Below are 17,540 nucleotides of genomic sequence, written 5' to 3' on the forward strand. Positions count from 1 at the left end.
GATGAATAATGGGCCAGTGGTTTAAAAGGCTTGAAAAATAATGAGGTTGCCTCCTTGGTATCTAAGTTTGTCAAGAAAATCAACATCAATAAAATTCAGTACCACCTCCTCTCCTTTCAAAGATCCCCAGTAGCATCAGCTACGGTAAACAAGGCCTTGTTACAATCCGCATGAGTTATCTAAATAAAGATATAAAAAAGGATACGTGATTTCCGAACAAACTGGTTGAGAACTTGCTTTGTATTGGCTAGAACAGCTTCAACTTCATCTGTCTGGATCAAGACAAAATTAATAATGATCTATCAGTATGCTACCCAATTATAATCTAGTTGGACAAGTATATCTAATCAACACAACATATCCCAAATCACAGGAAGAACGGGAAAAAAGAGAGCAGGACACTACTCTACCAGTGGGACAATGGAATTGAAGATATGTACTTTTACTGATTTTTTTCATTCTTGATCAAAGATACAAGAATAATGTTGGGAAAGATACAAGAGATAATACTTTTAACCCTTTTACAACAAATAGAAAAAGTCCTTTCAATAGATTGACTAACCTTATTCATGTCTATGTAATCAAGGGGTAAACTTCCAACTGAGTTTACAGGACCTGGCAATCCAAGAAGGGTTGACTGCCAGAAAAGTAAATCAGCAGATAAGAGTGAGAAAACTTGAGGTTAGTTCAAACGGACAAATGACATCAGGGACATAAATTCTAATACCATGAGAGGTGTGATATCAGCTTGATTGACATCCACCCTTTCAATGCCATGAAGGCCCCATTCTTTAGGCGTTGGCGTGTCATGCATATGGTCGTCAACAAAACGAGTACCACAATCAGAATGTCCATCTCCATGGCTGCTGCTGGAAATAGGCTTTGGGTGTTTAACACCTGCTCCCCAAACAACAAGGGGAGTATCAGTGTTTGTAGGATGTCCATCTCCATGGCTACCTATGCACAAAATTATAACACATGAGAATCGTTATGAGGGGGAAAATCAGCACAAAGAAGATTTCTTTTCTGGGGATAGAGAAGTTATAGCTAATACAGAATCAAAACAACAGTAATAATACGTTGGGGAGAACAATGAAGCAATAGAATACTCAAGCTAAAGTTTCAACCTTTATCATGCATTCCATGATCAGCAGTAAATATGTATGCTGTACGATTGTCCCTGTAGTAATCTTCAAGAAGATTATAAACCCTTTCAGCTATACTGTCGACAACCGCGACATTATTGAGATAGATGGACGAAAAGGGCCGATGTGCATGACCATTCGAATCACAACCAAGCAGGTGCAAAAAGACTACAAGATTATCCTGTAAAAGTAACTCCTTCAACTTTGGGTCTTCTTTGGACCTATTCATTAGGCCCTGAAACTGATCAAACGACCACTCGTCCAGAAAGGAGGCATCTGCATTAACACATCTAAATTAATAAATAACTGTATGAAACAAGAACCTCCTATCATTCCAACACTTCCTATCACACCTATATCTTCATTTTAGTATTCCCTTTAAACATTTCTACTGTTCGAAGACCGAATGATCAGTAATTAACAAAAATGTAAACTACACTATTAAGTGAACTGAATTGCAAATGCAAATAGCAAATAGCTCGAAAAGTAACACAATGAGCTCAAGGTACGAAACCAAACCAGTAGCAAAGTCTTCAAAATCAGGAGAATAACTATTCCAAGTAGCATGAGGCAACTGAGCACAGAAAATCGGAACTATATCCGGACTGCCATACGAAAATGTATGCCGGCTCCGGTTAAACACCGAATCAAATTCAACAGGGTTAGCTTTCCACCCTGCAAAACCAATCCTACATCATATCAAAACCGCATTGCCATCTCCAACAACAAACCTGACCTAAAATCCAGGTCATACCTTTCGTCACAGCACTCGGATCCTCATAGAACCCGGCGATGATCGCCACGTGTCCCGGCCTCGACTCCGTCGGCGGCCGAGCATGCGAGACTCCCCACCGGCCTCGCTCCTTGATCACGCTCCTCAGAAACGGCGCTCTGAACTTGCCGGCGGCGTCGGACTCGAAAAACTTGTCCGCTCGGAGACCGTCGGCTAAATCAAATCACAGTTCAAAATTCCGATCAAGAATCCACTACTACTATAGAAGAAGTGAAACGACGACGTACCGACGAGCAAGACGAGGCGTTTGGCCGGGGCGGCGAAGCGAGGGGAGACGAGATCCATGCCGTGGACGATGGGGGATTTGAAGTAGATGTCGAAGATGCTGAGCATATACACGGCGTGAAGAGCGACGCCGACGACGACGAGCCATTTCTCCTTCGTCTTGAGCCGTTTTCTTCTGACGCTTAAGTTCACTACCTTGCGGCTTCTGCTGCTGCTCTCTTCTGCCGCTCTCCCTCCCATTTCTTGTTGCTCTTGGCTTTGGCCGTAGAGGAGCTACTCTTTTGCGCTCTTTTTTTCTGTTCAGAAGAGGAAGGAAGGGGTGGGCCGGGTCGGGTTGTGTTTTAGGAAGGGTCAAGGCCTGAGATCTGATCAGGAGGAATTAGTGAGAGGTTTTTGCTTAGTCAAGATAGGAAATTTAGGAAGGAAAGTTGTGATTGAAGAAGGGCTTTACTCCTACATATGGGGAGAGAAACTGGCTTCTTATTCTAGTTTTTACCTTTACCATTATGAACTCAATAGATCTCAATCTATTATACTAAATTTGAGTGTCAGAGGACATGATATTTGTATCATAGGATTTGCATACGTCATTAGATTTAGGCTCATTTAAATGCAACGGTTCCAGTCAATTTGGATGTAACTGTTTGATTTAAATGAGCATTATTTAATGACAACTGTTTAATTCGCATCGTCAGCTAGTAACCAAGTGAACAAGACTGCTTTTTTGAATAATTTTGGAGTGTTGAAGTAAGAAAATGAAGGACTAAATCTGGAAACTGTAATTGGAAATACAAATACAGTACTGGCCGGAACTCTTAGTTGAATGACTTGGCAACAATTAGTGGACTCTTAGTCGCATAACAAGATACAAATTGATCATTTCATACACAATCTCAAGTCTCATATGTATACTTTTATTAATGACCAATCGACAACATAGCCTTAATTAATAAGTAGTGATGAGAAATACTTAGTTAATTGATAATCAAGGACACTTATGGCCGTGATCTTCCATATCAATGTAGCACTTGCCGCACTTATCCATGTTGGTGCCACAATGTCCCGGCGGAACACATTTGCACAGGTCACAACACTTCATGCACATTCTCCTCCATATCTTCTTATTTGTTTCTACTTTGCACCTCGCTCCACACAACGGCACACAATCTGCAACAAATTTATACCAAGTTGGAAGAACAAAAATAATTGTACCTATAAAAGTAGAGAAGGCTAGGTATTTTGATTCGTACGTACCTCGGCTAGTTTTCACAATGGGAGTGGGCGGTGTCGACTTTGCTGGCGGCGTTGCTCGTGCACATGTGACTGGCAACGGCGACCCTGGTGGAGTAGTAATGGTCTGGCTGAGCGGTGACGATGATGGTTCAGGCTCATCATGAATGTTCGGATATAGCGACATGCTGAATAAACTTTGATAGTACTGGCGACTGACGGGTGGTGTTGCTTGTGTACACGTGACTGGCGACGGCGAACCAGTTGGTAGAGGAGTAACGGGCTGATTTAGCGGTGCCGGTGACGGTTCAGGTGGTATGCGCCGATATAGCGGCATACTAAATACACTTCGGCGTTCACTTTGATCCTGTTCGATCGCAACACATGTACAGCAAAGGATATTGATCCAAACATATTGAATAGGTGAAAATAAGCGTGTGAGTAGGGGGAAATTTTAGTGTATGCCTACCAGCTTCTTCTCGACTTGCTCATGTTCATCATAGGATGAGACCTACGAAAATGATCGACGACATATATCAAACGACTTGAACAAATATCATAAAAGGAAGAATGAATATAACGAAAGATTAATACCCGAGTTGTTATAAGGAGAAGAGAGGCACAGAGAATGAGCATAGCTTTGAAAGCCATTACCGAGAAGATCGACAAGGAGAATATGTGCAGGTAAGCCTTACGCATAGTGAATTGAAAACTTGAAAGGAAGGAGTAGATAAGAATCCGGTAAAGATAATCCCCATGCCAGCTGATGATTCATGATTCAAGAATTGTGAGACATAAGTCATGGCTTGCTGTCCAAAATCTGACTTTAGGGTTCGTCGATATATCCTTAATTCTTGCTCCAAATATGTATGCACTAAGCTATACGAAACATTTACACGCAATTCTTCTAAGAGTATGTACGTACAGTATGTGTCAATTAGTACCAGAATGGTCCGCCATGCTTAACTAAATTTCATCAAACTTTCACATATTTATATAGCAATTGCTAGCTAGCTTGCTTATTTGACCTTCCTGCCTTTTTTTTTTTTCCTTTTTTTATGCATAGGATCTTGTTTTTCCCCAATCTAAAAGAAGAAGATCGAAGAAAGAAACAGATTGAGATAGAAAGATCACACGTAATTACATACTCAACAATACTCCAAAAGCAAGGCCATCCTATAGTTCAACATTCGAACTTTCGAAGGACATGCAAGCTTAAAGTTTTTTTTTTAAATAATAAAAGATTAGGCGATATTAGCTCCTCGAAAGCAGACGGTATATGAAGCAAGTCCCACCCTCATCCAAGCTTAAAGCTGGACTGCATGCACACAACAACTATTCAACAACAATTTTTGGGTCGAATAAACATAACTGGAACATATATCACAAACATACAAATATATATATATATATATATACATATATATACACACACAGAGTTTCCTTCTAGAGTGGGACATCGTTTTGAAATTAAAGTGTGGTACTCTTCATTTCGCTCACTTTTAGGTCACATTTTCACGTCTCCACTGTTGAGTGTCTAGAACATGGTGTGTAGATCATTCCTGCAAAGTTTTATCCAATTTGAAGATCATTTGTGTACCAAATTAGATTAAATGAATCAACTGAACAAAATATGTCCAAAATGAAGCGTTCGTTTAAATCATAATTTGATTTGATTAATTACCAAGATAACTTGTGTGGTAATCAAAGAGAGACATATATGGATGAAAAAAATGTCTCTCATAATATTATAATTAATAATATTATTTTATTTTCATAAGTTCATATCAAGGGCATTGGTACACGTATGTTTGTCTGGGTTGAAGGGAGAAGGGATCCCAGTCCTCGATCCGTTGTTTGAGTTGGTGTTGCCGAGTGTAGCAGGGGCCGCATGTTTCTTTATTATCAAGATCAGCAGTTCCAGGTGGAACACAATCGCATTCGTCACAGCATAGTAGGCATGTGTTCGTACACAGTTCCTTGAATGGATGAAACACACACCTCCGATCACACTCCGCTTTGCAATCTGCATGCCCCAGCAACTGAATTAGCAAATGAAATAGCATCTCGATCGATATTTTGTAAACACTAAACCCTAAACCCTATGTTTACTTACCAAGTGGATCCTCCTCTTCATTTTCAGGTGAAGGAGCTGGTGCCTCACCAACCTCTGGTGGTGGTGGTGGTGGTGGTGCCCGTCGCCAAGGTGGTGACCGTCGGCCTCCAGCGGATGGCGAGGGTTTGGTTGGAGATGGTGGAGTAGGGGAGGTCCTACCCGCAGATGTAGGCTGGTTCCCACCGGAACGACACTTGCACCGACCCGTATTGGGCAATAATTCTACAAGAGATATCATATATATAGATCTGGACGTCCCGTTGTCAAAATCAGACAATCCAGGTCTATATCTGGATCCAAATGGTCCGCTGTCAACGTCGACCATCCAGGTCTATATCTGGATCCAAATGGTCCGCTGTCAACGTCGGACCATCCAGGTCTATATCTGGATCCAAATGGTCCGCTGTCAAAGTCGGACCATCCAGGTCTATATCTGGATCCGAATCTGCCATCAAGAGCGGGTGCATACACATAATATGATGGTGGTGGCCTTTTTGGTAGTAGTGCGTTTCTTGAAGGTGGTGGAGGTGGTGGTGGCCTTTTTGGTACTAGTGTATCTCTTGAAGATGGTGGTGGCCTCTTTGGTACTAATGTATTTCTTGAAGGTGGTGGAGGTGGCGGTGCCTTTTCCAATGGTGGTGGCTTTTTTGAAGGTGGTGGAACCTTTTTCGGTGGTAGTGCGATTTTTGAAGGTGGTGGAGGAGGTGATGTCTTTTTTAGTGGCGATGTGTTCTTTGAAGGTGGTGGAAAATGTGGTGCCTTTTTCAGTGGTGGAGGTGCATCATATGAGGAAACTAATGAAGGTGCGGGAGCTGGTGTCACATCATTATCATCATCTTGAGGTGCTGGAGCTGGTATGACATCGTTATCATCTTCTTGAGGTGCTGGAGCTGGTGCAGGCGGTGGTGGAGGTGGTGGTGGTGACTTTCTTGAAGGTGGGGGAGATGGTGGTGTCCTCATAGGTGGCGCAGGTGGTGGTGACCTTTGAGATGGTGCAGTAGGCGGACACGTGCATCGACGCGAAGGGGGTGACGGGGGTTTTCTCGGGTTATTGTTATTACCGGTGTTTGAGAGAATCTCGGCCGACTCGGCGACGATGGACGCTGCGGCGCTTGCGATGGCACCTGTAGCTGCAGTTGCGAAGGCCTCAGCAGTGACACCGGTAAGGCCCTCACCAAAAGCAGCGCCAAGTCCGGCAAGAGCAGAAAGAGAGCCAACCAAGACGAGAGAAAGAAAGTTGCTGTCTTGAGACGGTGGAACATTTGGCGGAGACTTATTTGGTCGAGGTGAATCCTTTCGAGGCGGGGGAGATGCCGGAGCCGGTGCATTCTTTTTGGGTGCCGGAGCTGGTGCATTACTACGGGGCGCCGGAGCTGGTGCATTACCTCGGGGTGCCGGAGCTGGTGCATTACCTCGGGGTGCCGGAGCTGGTGCATTTGCTCGGGGTGCCGGAGCTGGTGGTGGTGACTTCGGTGGAGCTGGTGGGGGTGACTTCGGTGGAGCTGGTGGGGGTGACTTCGGTGGAGCCGGTGGCGGTGGACTCGGTGGTGGAGGAGGCGGCTAGGAAAGCAAAAACGCAGTGAGATCAAACTCTGACCCAGTTGCGAGAAACATAGGCCAGCTTCCAAATATTAGATCTGGATCTATCTATTGCAAACTTGCACGTGAAACACGTAACAATAATCAACTTCCATCAGCATGCTATGACTTCATACAAGGTAGTGAATTTACCAGATCCCAAAATAATTGCTCAAGCGGCCTATGAGTTATTTTGTGCCAAAAGCTCTCATCGGAAACCTACAAATCAAAGAAGTTGGATAGTTAGCCGTGGGAAAATATAAAACGAATAATAACACTGCATAATTATATAATAATTTGAAAATCAATGTTATTGAATCAGTATAGATATATTGTACGTAGATCACTAACCGCTGAAGTCACCAAAAGACTAATGACAATTATCAGGAGCGCAGTTTTGAAAGCCATAATTTTTTCTGTGTGTATATGTATGAAATACGAAACAAGATCAAATTAAACCAGGTCGATCAAGAAACCTTGTATTTATAATAACTAGGTCATTATCGATAACGATGAATGAAAACTTTCGCGTAACACGACTTTGCTATCTTCTGGTAAAAAGACTGTACGTAATGGTTTCCAAATTTGCTACCTTGCATATATAAGCTCCATTCCTAGAGCCTTTGCCTAGCTATTTCCGACCTTCCTAAGTTTATCTGACCATTGTAAGTTTCATTCCACATGCATGAACTGTTCGTTGATGATAATGGTTTAGTTAATCCTTGAGCAATACAAGTGGGTTTTGTTTCATAAATGTTAGTCTTGCATGTGAGCTCACATGGCATGTCATGACTCTCACAAACCCTAGTCAAAATACTAACCAACTGCATTTGGGTGTATGTAGTGCGTACTTTTGTTTATCGTTAGGTTCATCCTCTGGGTTTTGGTTATGCGTTCATAACTCATCGTCGTCATCGTCTATTGGTAATGGACCTAAACACCAGGGTGAGCTCCTCATCCCCCACCCCTGCTCGGTTGTTGTTCCGATTGGGGGTCATTTCAATCCGGTCATGACTATTGGTTGTTACGGTTGTGGTTGTTCTTCCTCTAGTAATGGCTCCGGTTCGAATTCTACTTCCACGGGTGTTTGTGGCGGTTGTTGTGTTACATTTGATCGTTGTACGTTGTTGTTGTTGTCCTCGTGTTCTTAATTTGTGGGTTTTGTGCCACCGGTTGTTGTTGCTGCAGCGATCTCGGCGGTGTCTGTTCAACCGGTGGTCGTTGCCGCTGTGGTTTCGGTGTTAAAAAAAAAAAAAAAAAAAAAAAAATAACGGTTTCGCAATAATATTCCAGTCTAGCTGGATTTCACAATTTCGTCTATGGTTTAAACGAAATGAAATTAGCAAATATTCCAATCCAGTTGGATTGGAGCGATTAAACCAGAGACCAAATTCATTTCGGACAAGTTCGACGAAAAGAGAAACCTCAATTGGATATATCAATTAGATATAATGACATTACGTACTCCGATATAAAATATTTGATGAAAATTCATATATATATATCAATTGAAAAATGATTCTTGGCATAAGGCCTAAGATTTATATAAAAGCTCTTGTGAAAACTCGAAAAATATTTGCTGCAAAAATCGCACTGGTAAATTCTGCAATAGATATGAAGTTTCTTCTCAGCTGCATGCATATTATATAGATGATGCTCCAACTGGAGTTGTTGTATCTTGAGATGAAATTGAAGCTTCCAAGGATAGAGAGTGCCTGCATGCATGCAGAGTTTTGGTTGAAACTTGCTACTGTGATACATGTGCTAATTGCTTGGCATCGAGATAGAAACTTATGTTTCAGTTCTTTCCTTCTTTTGTTGAGATTGTGTAAATCCAAGACGACACAAATAAGATCATATTTTGTCAGTTTATAAAGGTTTGTGCATGATTTGATGGGCTCGCTCCTCATATTCTTAATTAGAGAGACTGTTTCGTCGGAAGATTTGACGATGGCTAGCTTACTAGAGAACCGCCATCATGAACCATGCATCACGATAAGCTGGAGAACCTCAAAACGAATCCATCTTTTACCATTTTCATGAATCTCTGTGGTTTCAGAGTTTCCCCAAATTTGAATACCAAATTTTGATGTGAATTTTGATTTCAACGTACGTTAATGGTTCTTGTAATTACTCATGAAACTGTGTTGGGTCTTTTACTTGTCTCGTCCTCCTGATCTGTATTTATGTACGTCGACCATCTTAATATTAATCAAACTGGCCGTTGTGGCCTTGTTGATCGATAACTTCGGACGAGAAACTAATTAAGGTCACTTAATTGTACATATTTATATGTAAAAATATTGAGCTTCATGATATTTTTTATTAATACAATAATTTGCGACGGCGTAACAATTCAAGGTGTTACTACTACTTGAGTCACCGAACATAGCTATTTGTTGCGGAGATTAGCTTCAGCCGCAGACATCCGACTGTCGTTATCATTGTCGCCGCCGCTACCAAAAAAAGCGTCCATGATTGAATCACCACCATGACTTCCCTGAGAGTATAATGTGGTATATAGACTGTTAAGAACAATTTACAATTCCATCAATCTAGTTTCTAGTATTTTTAAGATATATCCATCTAAACTCCAGAACAATTTAGTTGAACAATTTAGTTGAACAATTTAGTGCATTAGTTAATACTTAATAGTATCGTTCTACTCACCTTATGGTATTTCCCCATTATTTTAAATAACCCTCCAAGGCCCCTCTGCAGACTCTCAGTATATATCCCGTCGCCGCTGACCTGCAAGAATAATATCAATGAACTCCCGTTTAATTAATCGAAATTGGTTAGATTGTTTAACCAACAATTTTGAGATCATGAGTTTAAACCTCATTAACATATATGTAAAAAGTGTATGATTTTTTTTTATTATAAAAGGTTAAAAAGATAAAAATATTATCGAAATTAATAATAAAGACCATAAGCACAACAACAATAAAAACATTAAAAAAATCGATTGGAAAGAGCTCTCAATACAGTGATCTCTATACATAACCATGTTTTTTTTTTGTTTTCTTTTATTAATTAAGAAGTGGGTATAGTCTGCATGTCGCATGATTTGGTGCCTTGTTTCACAAACCTATAGATGTTCGATCAAAACATATTTACTACCAGAATTCTAATTAAAAGTCATATATATGTATGCATGAAGATCCTCATGTATATGAAACTGTACCTTAGGCGGATTATTGGCCTTTACTTCCTCTATATCATCAGCTGAAACCTACAAGGCCAAGGATGTCATCAAATATCACTAAATATAAGAAGGTGATGAGAGTAATAAAAGCAATGCTAGAGACGACGCATAAATCACTTACTATTGTACTGAGTAAGAGAATGGCAACGAACAACAAAAAGTGCAGAGTTCTGAAGGTCATTTCTGTACTGTGTATTGTGTAATGGCGCAGCATTCGAATACCAAAATGAAATAGCAGAAGACTGTACGTATTTGCTGCAAAACCAAAATCCGATGTGGTACATAAATAGAGTCTGTAATTAGGTATAGTTCTTCATTCTCTTAGCAGTACCAGTGGTTCTGTTTCCTATAGTCTTATACATGCATGTGGAATCACATGGCTAGTATTGAACCCCAGAGTCAAAATTAGCTTGAATGGATCTAAGAGAAAGAAAGACATTTGCAGGCGTTTTGAAGTAATTAGCAGCGTTTTGAAGTAATTAGCAAGGTACCCAGAAACTAATGGCATTTCTAACTGACAATGCTCGAAATGGTCAAGAAGATAAGTCGCGCCTTCTCTGAAAATAGGGAGTTCATTCTCTCAGCAATACCTTTTGTTTTTATAGTCATATATATATATATATAGGAGTAATTATTCTCTATACCCGGAACATCACGTGGCACTGTCAGGTGTTGTATCCGGTCAATTATATAACTCAGATTCATGTGGGGACCAGCACGGGGTGGAAAAAAAAATAATTAAATACACCAATCAGAAATAAGGATAAAACATGTGGACCAATGAAATTAAAGGCGAACATAAAACAGACAGTGTTCCGGGTACAAATAATAATTTCTCTATATATAGATGCAACTGAATAACACACGGCGTGCATTGAACATTATAGTCAAAACTAGCTAAATGGAGCTAAACAGAAATTTTTAAAAAAGAGAAAAAAAAGGCATTTGCGGGGATTTTGAAGTAATAGAACATCCATTCATGTTTGAAGGGATGGTAAGTCCTAGTGGTGAAGACGTGAAGTTGGTTGTTGATGCCTCCTCCTCTCTCCTTCGGAGGCAGGTAATCGCTGTCCTAAAGCCGTGGACGTCGTCTCTTTACGTGCATCTTATGACGGTCGTTTACAACTTCAAAATACAACCCATGTAGTCTAACACAAGATCTAGCCCGTCTTGCACGAATAATGGTACATGTGGTGGCAAGTGTTTATAGATCTCTCAACTCTTTCTCTAAAGTTAAGAGATGAAGAGTAAGAGAATGAGAGCAATACAAATTACCTCAACACTTTCTCTAAAGTTAATTCTTTTGTCTAATGAGTAGTTGAGTATTTATATAACTCTTCACGACTTTTTAAAAAGACATGAAATTTTAATTAAATAATAATAATAATATTTGAATAAAACTATAAGTTTTGAATCTTCATAATATAATAAAAACCGATACGAAAGCAAAGGGAAACATTTTACAGATATATTACAACCTAATTAATGTAGCCAAGGGCCAGTATCTCTAACCATTGTAAGCGACTTAATGGTCCTTGCTAGTCGGGTGTGCTCTCAAACTTAATTAAGTTCAAATCTCAAATCTGTCAAAATGGTCAAGCACTATACTACAATGCATAGTTAGATAATTTTACATGCTTGAAAGATAAAATTTCGGGCCTACGAAGCCTTTAGGATACCCAAAACACTATAAAAAAAAGGGTATGTATCTCTCTAATCAGGGTTTATAGTAAGTCGATCTGGGTGCTCATGTGTAGAAAGTCAGAACAAATATCTCATACGGTGCTGATAGCTGACCAGGAGATCAGCGCTGATATCTCATAAGATCATTCGTTGCCAACGATTTGATTGAAAGACCTGGAGACTGGAGTGTTGACCAAACTACCAAATGCATATGAATTGATCCAAATGCATATCTTTCACTGCGTAAGTACTACACATTATTAGTAATATTACAAACCTCCAATAGAAAGACAAAAAATTTGTTACTACACAAGGGGCGCACTTCGGTTTCGCTCTCGTGGCCATGTTGAAGACCTCAGTGAAGATCTTCCCAAGAATTTCGTAAGTTGTTAGATCAATGTTGTGGTACATTCCCTACCCAAACCGGCACCCAAATATCAAGGCCCAAGCCCGGACCGGCAAGTGTGCAGACGGGTCGGTCTCAGCCGTAAGAATTTCTAAGACCTTTAAAAGCCCGAACCAGCAGAAACTGGGCATGTCATGCTAGTTTTTCGGGCTTTTTTCCCGTTCGTCACATCTGGCTCCGATGAAGCGCGACTGGACGTGCATCAAGTGTCGATCTCACTCTCCAAAAAGAAACTGAAAGGCTCACCATCTTAGTGAACTAGTCGATCTTCAAGGATCTAACTGATTGAAAAATCCGGTCAACTCTCCTTCTTCAACTGATTGAAAGATCTAGTCAACTGTTCCTTCTTCAGATCCAGCCAACTCTCCCTCTCCTTCCTCGCAACTCTAATGATCAAAATTCAACCAGATTTTTTTCAAACACTAACAAAACAGGAAGCACAATAGATATCGAAGATCACAAACTTCACACAACAAGGAGATGGAAGTCGAGATGGGTTTTAGAAAACTAAAGCGGAGAGGGAATGAGAGATTCGAAATCGTACCCGAGGCGGTGGGCGGCTTGATGATTGTGGTCGGAGGCGGATGATGGTGACGCGTACACTAGAGGGGCAGAGGTACAGGCAAGACAGATGAGACGACGTAGAGAGGCAGAGGTAGAAGCGACGGTGTAGAAATGCAAAGACGCAGAGTTTTTTAGTCTTAAGGATTGTGATTCTGTGTGGCTGAGCCTATGTTATTAACGTAAGATCACTTTAATTATTCAATAATTGTATGAGACAGGTATAGGTCGGGCTTTTGGGCCTTGACGTTTTCTATATTTCTTGGACCGGGACCGAATCAACAGTTATTGGGCCTGGACTGGACCGACAAAATAAAGAGCTAGGACCGTAAAAAAAACCCGGACCGGTTTTTTTTAGGTTCGGGTTTTATGCCCAACCCTACATTTCAGCCAATGTAATTGAGCTCGAAGAATATTGTCTTTAATTAATATATGATTGTTCAGGTTGATGAAATACATCTGAAATATATCGAGTTTAAAAGACGCAGCTAATTAAGCTATTTTATTTGAAGAACAATTAATCAGAGCTGGAGATATATATGTTTGTTCTATGTCGCCGTCATAATTAAGGTTCTACTGGCACTGATGGACACACACTACAGCCCTCACTTGATTTTGATTTTTTGAATGTTTTAAGACTAAATTGATACAATTCTATGTGGAGTTTTAACTAATTTGTCCACATAGCTTGATGTACTACTATGATGAAATTACCCCCACTAAAGAACAATCCTTCGTCCGCCATTACCGGGTGGTGGAACACAATAGTGGCTGGCACAACACTTGTTCATGCACAAACCCAAGCACCATTTTTGATTTCGACGAATCAAACATCTCTGATTGCACGTCCTACTGCAATCTGCATATATGCCCCGTTAATTGAATATTAGCAAATGAAATAATGCCTCTTCATATAAAAACCCATGAGAAGGATATGTTTATTACAATTTGTATCAGGGAAATCGTATTGAGTTGGTGGTGGTCCAAAGTTGGGTGGCCATGGCTGGACACCAGGATTATAGATTGTTGGAGTGGTTGGAGTCGGTAAGGTCACGTCTGGAGGTGGATTATTATTGCCGGGCTCCTCCCGTGGTGGTGGCTCTTCTGAAGATGGGGTTTCTGGTGCGTCAGGATCTGGTGTGTCAGTATCTGGTGGTGGGAAGTCATCAGGTGAGGATGGTGTCTGAAAGAGGGTTAAACATAAGTCATGATCAGAAAAAATAACATTTATAAAAATAAGCCGCTATATGATGGAGAATAAAATTGTTACTATGCTAGTGCTCAAGATTGATTGTTATTGAGAGTTGATTAGGAAAGAATAAAGCCAAAAAAATTAATGGCAAAGAGTAAAGTTAATAATACGTATTTTCGTACCACGTCCGGTGGCGGAGGAGAATCTAGTGACGGTGGCCCAAGCATTGGATCATCTGGTGGAGGAGAATTGGGCGACGAGGACCCAAACGAAGGAGCATCCGGTGGTGGAGAATTCGACAGAGCATTTGGCGGTGGAGGTGAAGAACTGGGAGCATTCGGCGGTGGAGATGAAGACTTGGAAGCATTCGGCGCATTTGACGGTGGAGAATTGCGCGACGGAGCGTCTGGTGACTGAGATGAAGACCATGGAGCATTCAGCGGTGGTGACTTGCGTGGTGGAGTATTTGGCGGCGGGGACTTGGGTGGCGGAGTATTTGGGGGCAGCGACTTAGGTGGCGGCGTGTTCGGGGGCAGCGACTTAGGTGGCGGCGTGTTCGGGGGCGGTGACTTAGGTGGAGGCGCGTTCGGGGGCGGCGACTTGGGTGGAGGCGTGTTCGGGGGTGGCGACTTAGGTGGCGGTGCGTTCGGGGGCGGCGACTTGGGCGGAAGGGCGTTAGGTGGCGGTGCATTCGGCGGCGGCGGTGACTTTGGAGGCGGGGTATTCGGCGGCGGTGACTTGGGAGGCGGGAAATTCGGTGGCGGCGACTTCGAGGGCGATGGTGGTGGTGATTTGGAAGGTGGGGAATTTGGCGGCGGCGACTTGGATGGCGATGGCGGTGGCGACTTGAGTGGCGATGGCGGTGGAGACTTGGGTGGCGATGGCGATGGAGACTTAGGTGATGGAGACTTAGATGGCGTAGGCTTGGAGGGCGGTTTCTTCTTTGGTGGTTTGGAGCCCTTCTTCGAGGTCAGGTGGATCTCACTTGGCATGATATTCATATGAATTTTCTCCTCATCGTAAACCTATACAATGATATTAATGAAAACAAACTAATTGGTTGAAAATTTATAAAAGTGATACGTTCTCATATAAACTTAAATATTGAACAGTTAAGATATGAATATGTGATCCAAAATATCACTTAAGACGATCAACTGTAACGATCCTTCACTAAATGAGCTGTGTGTGGTGCGGGTGCGGGGGCGTCTTTGGCTTCTTTGCTTACCTCAAGCTTCTTGGCCTTATCGTTCTCAGACTCATCAGCTATAACCTACAAAGACAAGATAACATCGAAAATTACAGAAAATATGGCGAAAGTACTAAGGAGAAAGTGAACGTATTTCCATACACACGCATGTAAGTAATTTACCTTTGTAGTAACTAACATAATGGCGAAGAAGAGGAAGAGCAGAGTTTTGAAAACCATTGTCGTACTCTAGCCCAGCTAAAGCTAGAAAACGAGCATGCGGTAGCATATAATTGTATTTGCAGAAGAACAAAATGGAACTTGGTATAAATAGTGTCGAACTTAGGTAAATACCTTCGCATAAGCACTACTAGTGGTTATGTTCCTGTAGTCAAATAGATGCATGTGGATATCACATGGCATGCATTGAATCCCATAGTCAAAATTAGCTTAAATAGAACTCACAGAAAGAAAAGGCATTTGCAGGTGTGTTTTCAAGTAATTAGTATAGGATCTAGAATTGAAAAACATCAAACGACAATGCTCGAAATTGGTTGAAAAGAAGACTTGCAAGTTTAAATTCAGTTTTGTTTAAGTAGAGCAAATCTCAAAAGGCCCATCCTCGGGTAGATTGAAAAGAAAAGGATGAGAGGGAGTAGTTCACTTAACTAGTTCATTTGTGTTTATTTTGGTATGTTTGCGCACCACTAAACTTTGGTTTCTCCTTCTTCTTGTAAACTGGTTTACTTTAAAGTTCGTTTTCGATTGATTTTGTTGTAGAATGACACTTAATTGAGAGCTAGCAAAACGTATGAAGTCTGGCATAAATATTGAGCAAGATGACCATTGCAACAAATCCCTATATCAACTCCGTCTCCAAAGTCTCTTGGAATCTCTGTACGGTTCAAATGCGTCTCTAATGAGTAATTGGTGCGTGGTACCCTCTCATCACCACCAATTTCAAAACCAATAAGCACCTCCATTGGCAAACACAAGAGACCTTCAACTTCTGTTCTTAATTATAAAACGTTTAGTTAGCTAAGAGCAACTTTAGCTAAGAGTAACTTTGAGTTCATTAGGTTCAAACATGGTTTTAGGGAGGCTAATTTTGTGGCTAATGCCTTGGCAAATCTAGGGCATAGAGTTGAGAGTAGTAGGTTTTGGGTGGAGTGTGTTCTCCCATAAGCCTTATTTGCTCTTACGTTTGATTCTGTAAGCTATGGGTGTTGTCGAGGCACTTTTATTTAATTTAAGTTTTTTCTTTAATAAAAAAAAAAAAAAAAGCTTTAACAGCTTCATGTCTTTGATATATAACGCAGCAAAGATATCACACTACTAGCCAGTAGTCGGTATCCTCACACCATATTCATCCCACATAAATAAGTTGTATATAAAAACCTTGGCTCCTGCTGCATAGTTCACCGTCGGTCAGTCAGTATGTATGTGCGCTTACAGTTATATGCAAATGGCTTCATATTCGCAACATAATATAATTTTGTTCTTAAATAACATGAAATTTATTTTATCTTCATCAACAAGGATACGACCATGTCAACTGAGATTTCATTAAAAAACTGATTGTGATTAGGTATACTGTAAATTGTTACTCAACAGTTGAGTTGAGAGGGTAATATCGGGAAGCATTAACCTGAGATTAATATATTATTTACACAAAACAAGCAAAAAATAAACAGGCCAAAAAATTAAAAAAAAAATTCATCAAAAATAATCAGGTAATACTGGATCTGGCTGTTGTGACCTCTAATTGAATCTTACAGTGTGGAATGGGTATCTTGTTCTATTGCATTTTGCAGAAGCGCTCAAAACTGATACATGTACGTAGATGGCCAAAGGTGCCAAAGGTGCTTGGACAAAATACTTGAGTTTTGACGAGGAGCAGTATAAACGTAGATGGTCTCAACCGATATTTGCATTAGCAACGAAATTTTCACGGTTGGACACAACAGATCCATTGTCTGTTATAATCTCATTACCAAAAACGTCAAATATCTTCTGATTCAGTGTGTTCCAAAATATCTTTCATCCTCTCCAAATGTATCCAAATCTTATTCCTTTTGTGGCATTGCTTATGTGAACAGTGTCGTTACAATAATGAATCATGTGAGGTAGCTAGCACATTTGATTTGATTTGATGTAGATGAGGATATGGCACTCCAAGTAGTTTTAGATGTTTCATTTGGGATGTGTAAGGTG

General features: G+C 40.9%; 3 protein-coding genes across 3 annotated transcripts; all 3 read right to left on the reverse strand.

The window, feature by feature from the left end:
- Positions 1-5: 5 nt before the first annotated feature.
- LOC101313048 (GPI ethanolamine phosphate transferase 1-like) lies at positions 6-2,403 on the reverse strand (the record flags this gene model as incomplete). The annotated part of the gene is made up of 8 exons (XM_004306279.1): positions 2,166-2,403; positions 1,900-2,091; positions 1,665-1,820; positions 1,128-1,421; positions 728-957; positions 563-637; positions 206-272; positions 6-61 (listed from the first exon to the last, which is right to left on the reverse strand). Coding segments are annotated over exons 1-8 (1,308 nt in total), but the record flags the coding sequence as incomplete, so codon positions are not given.
- A 642-nt stretch (positions 2,404-3,045) lies between these two features.
- Positions 3,046-4,076, reverse strand: LOC101308199. The gene is made up of 4 exons (XM_004304534.1): positions 3,988-4,076; positions 3,863-3,904; positions 3,418-3,760; positions 3,046-3,330 (listed from the first exon to the last, which is right to left on the reverse strand). The coding sequence occupies exons 1-4, from the start codon at positions 4,042-4,044 to the stop codon at positions 3,149-3,151; spliced, it is 624 nt and encodes a 207-aa protein (XP_004304582.1). The 5' UTR covers positions 4,045-4,076; the 3' UTR covers positions 3,046-3,148.
- Positions 4,077-12,052: 7,976 nt separating this feature from the next.
- LOC101313341 lies at positions 12,053-15,566 on the reverse strand. Its single transcript, XM_004306280.1, has 7 exons — positions 15,510-15,566; positions 15,366-15,410; positions 14,320-15,162; positions 13,891-14,128; positions 13,753-13,804; positions 12,929-13,114; positions 12,053-12,770 (listed from the first exon to the last, which is right to left on the reverse strand). Exons 1-7 carry the CDS (start codon positions 15,564-15,566, stop codon positions 12,683-12,685), a joined length of 1,509 nt encoding a protein of 502 aa, XP_004306328.1. The 3' UTR covers positions 12,053-12,682.
- Positions 15,567-17,540: the final 1,974 nt, after the last annotated feature.

This window comes from Fragaria vesca, linkage group LG6 (genome assembly GCF_000184155.1).
Source record: "Fragaria vesca subsp. vesca linkage group LG6, FraVesHawaii_1.0, whole genome shotgun sequence".
NCBI lineage: Eukaryota > Viridiplantae > Streptophyta > Magnoliopsida > Rosales > Rosaceae > Fragaria > Fragaria vesca.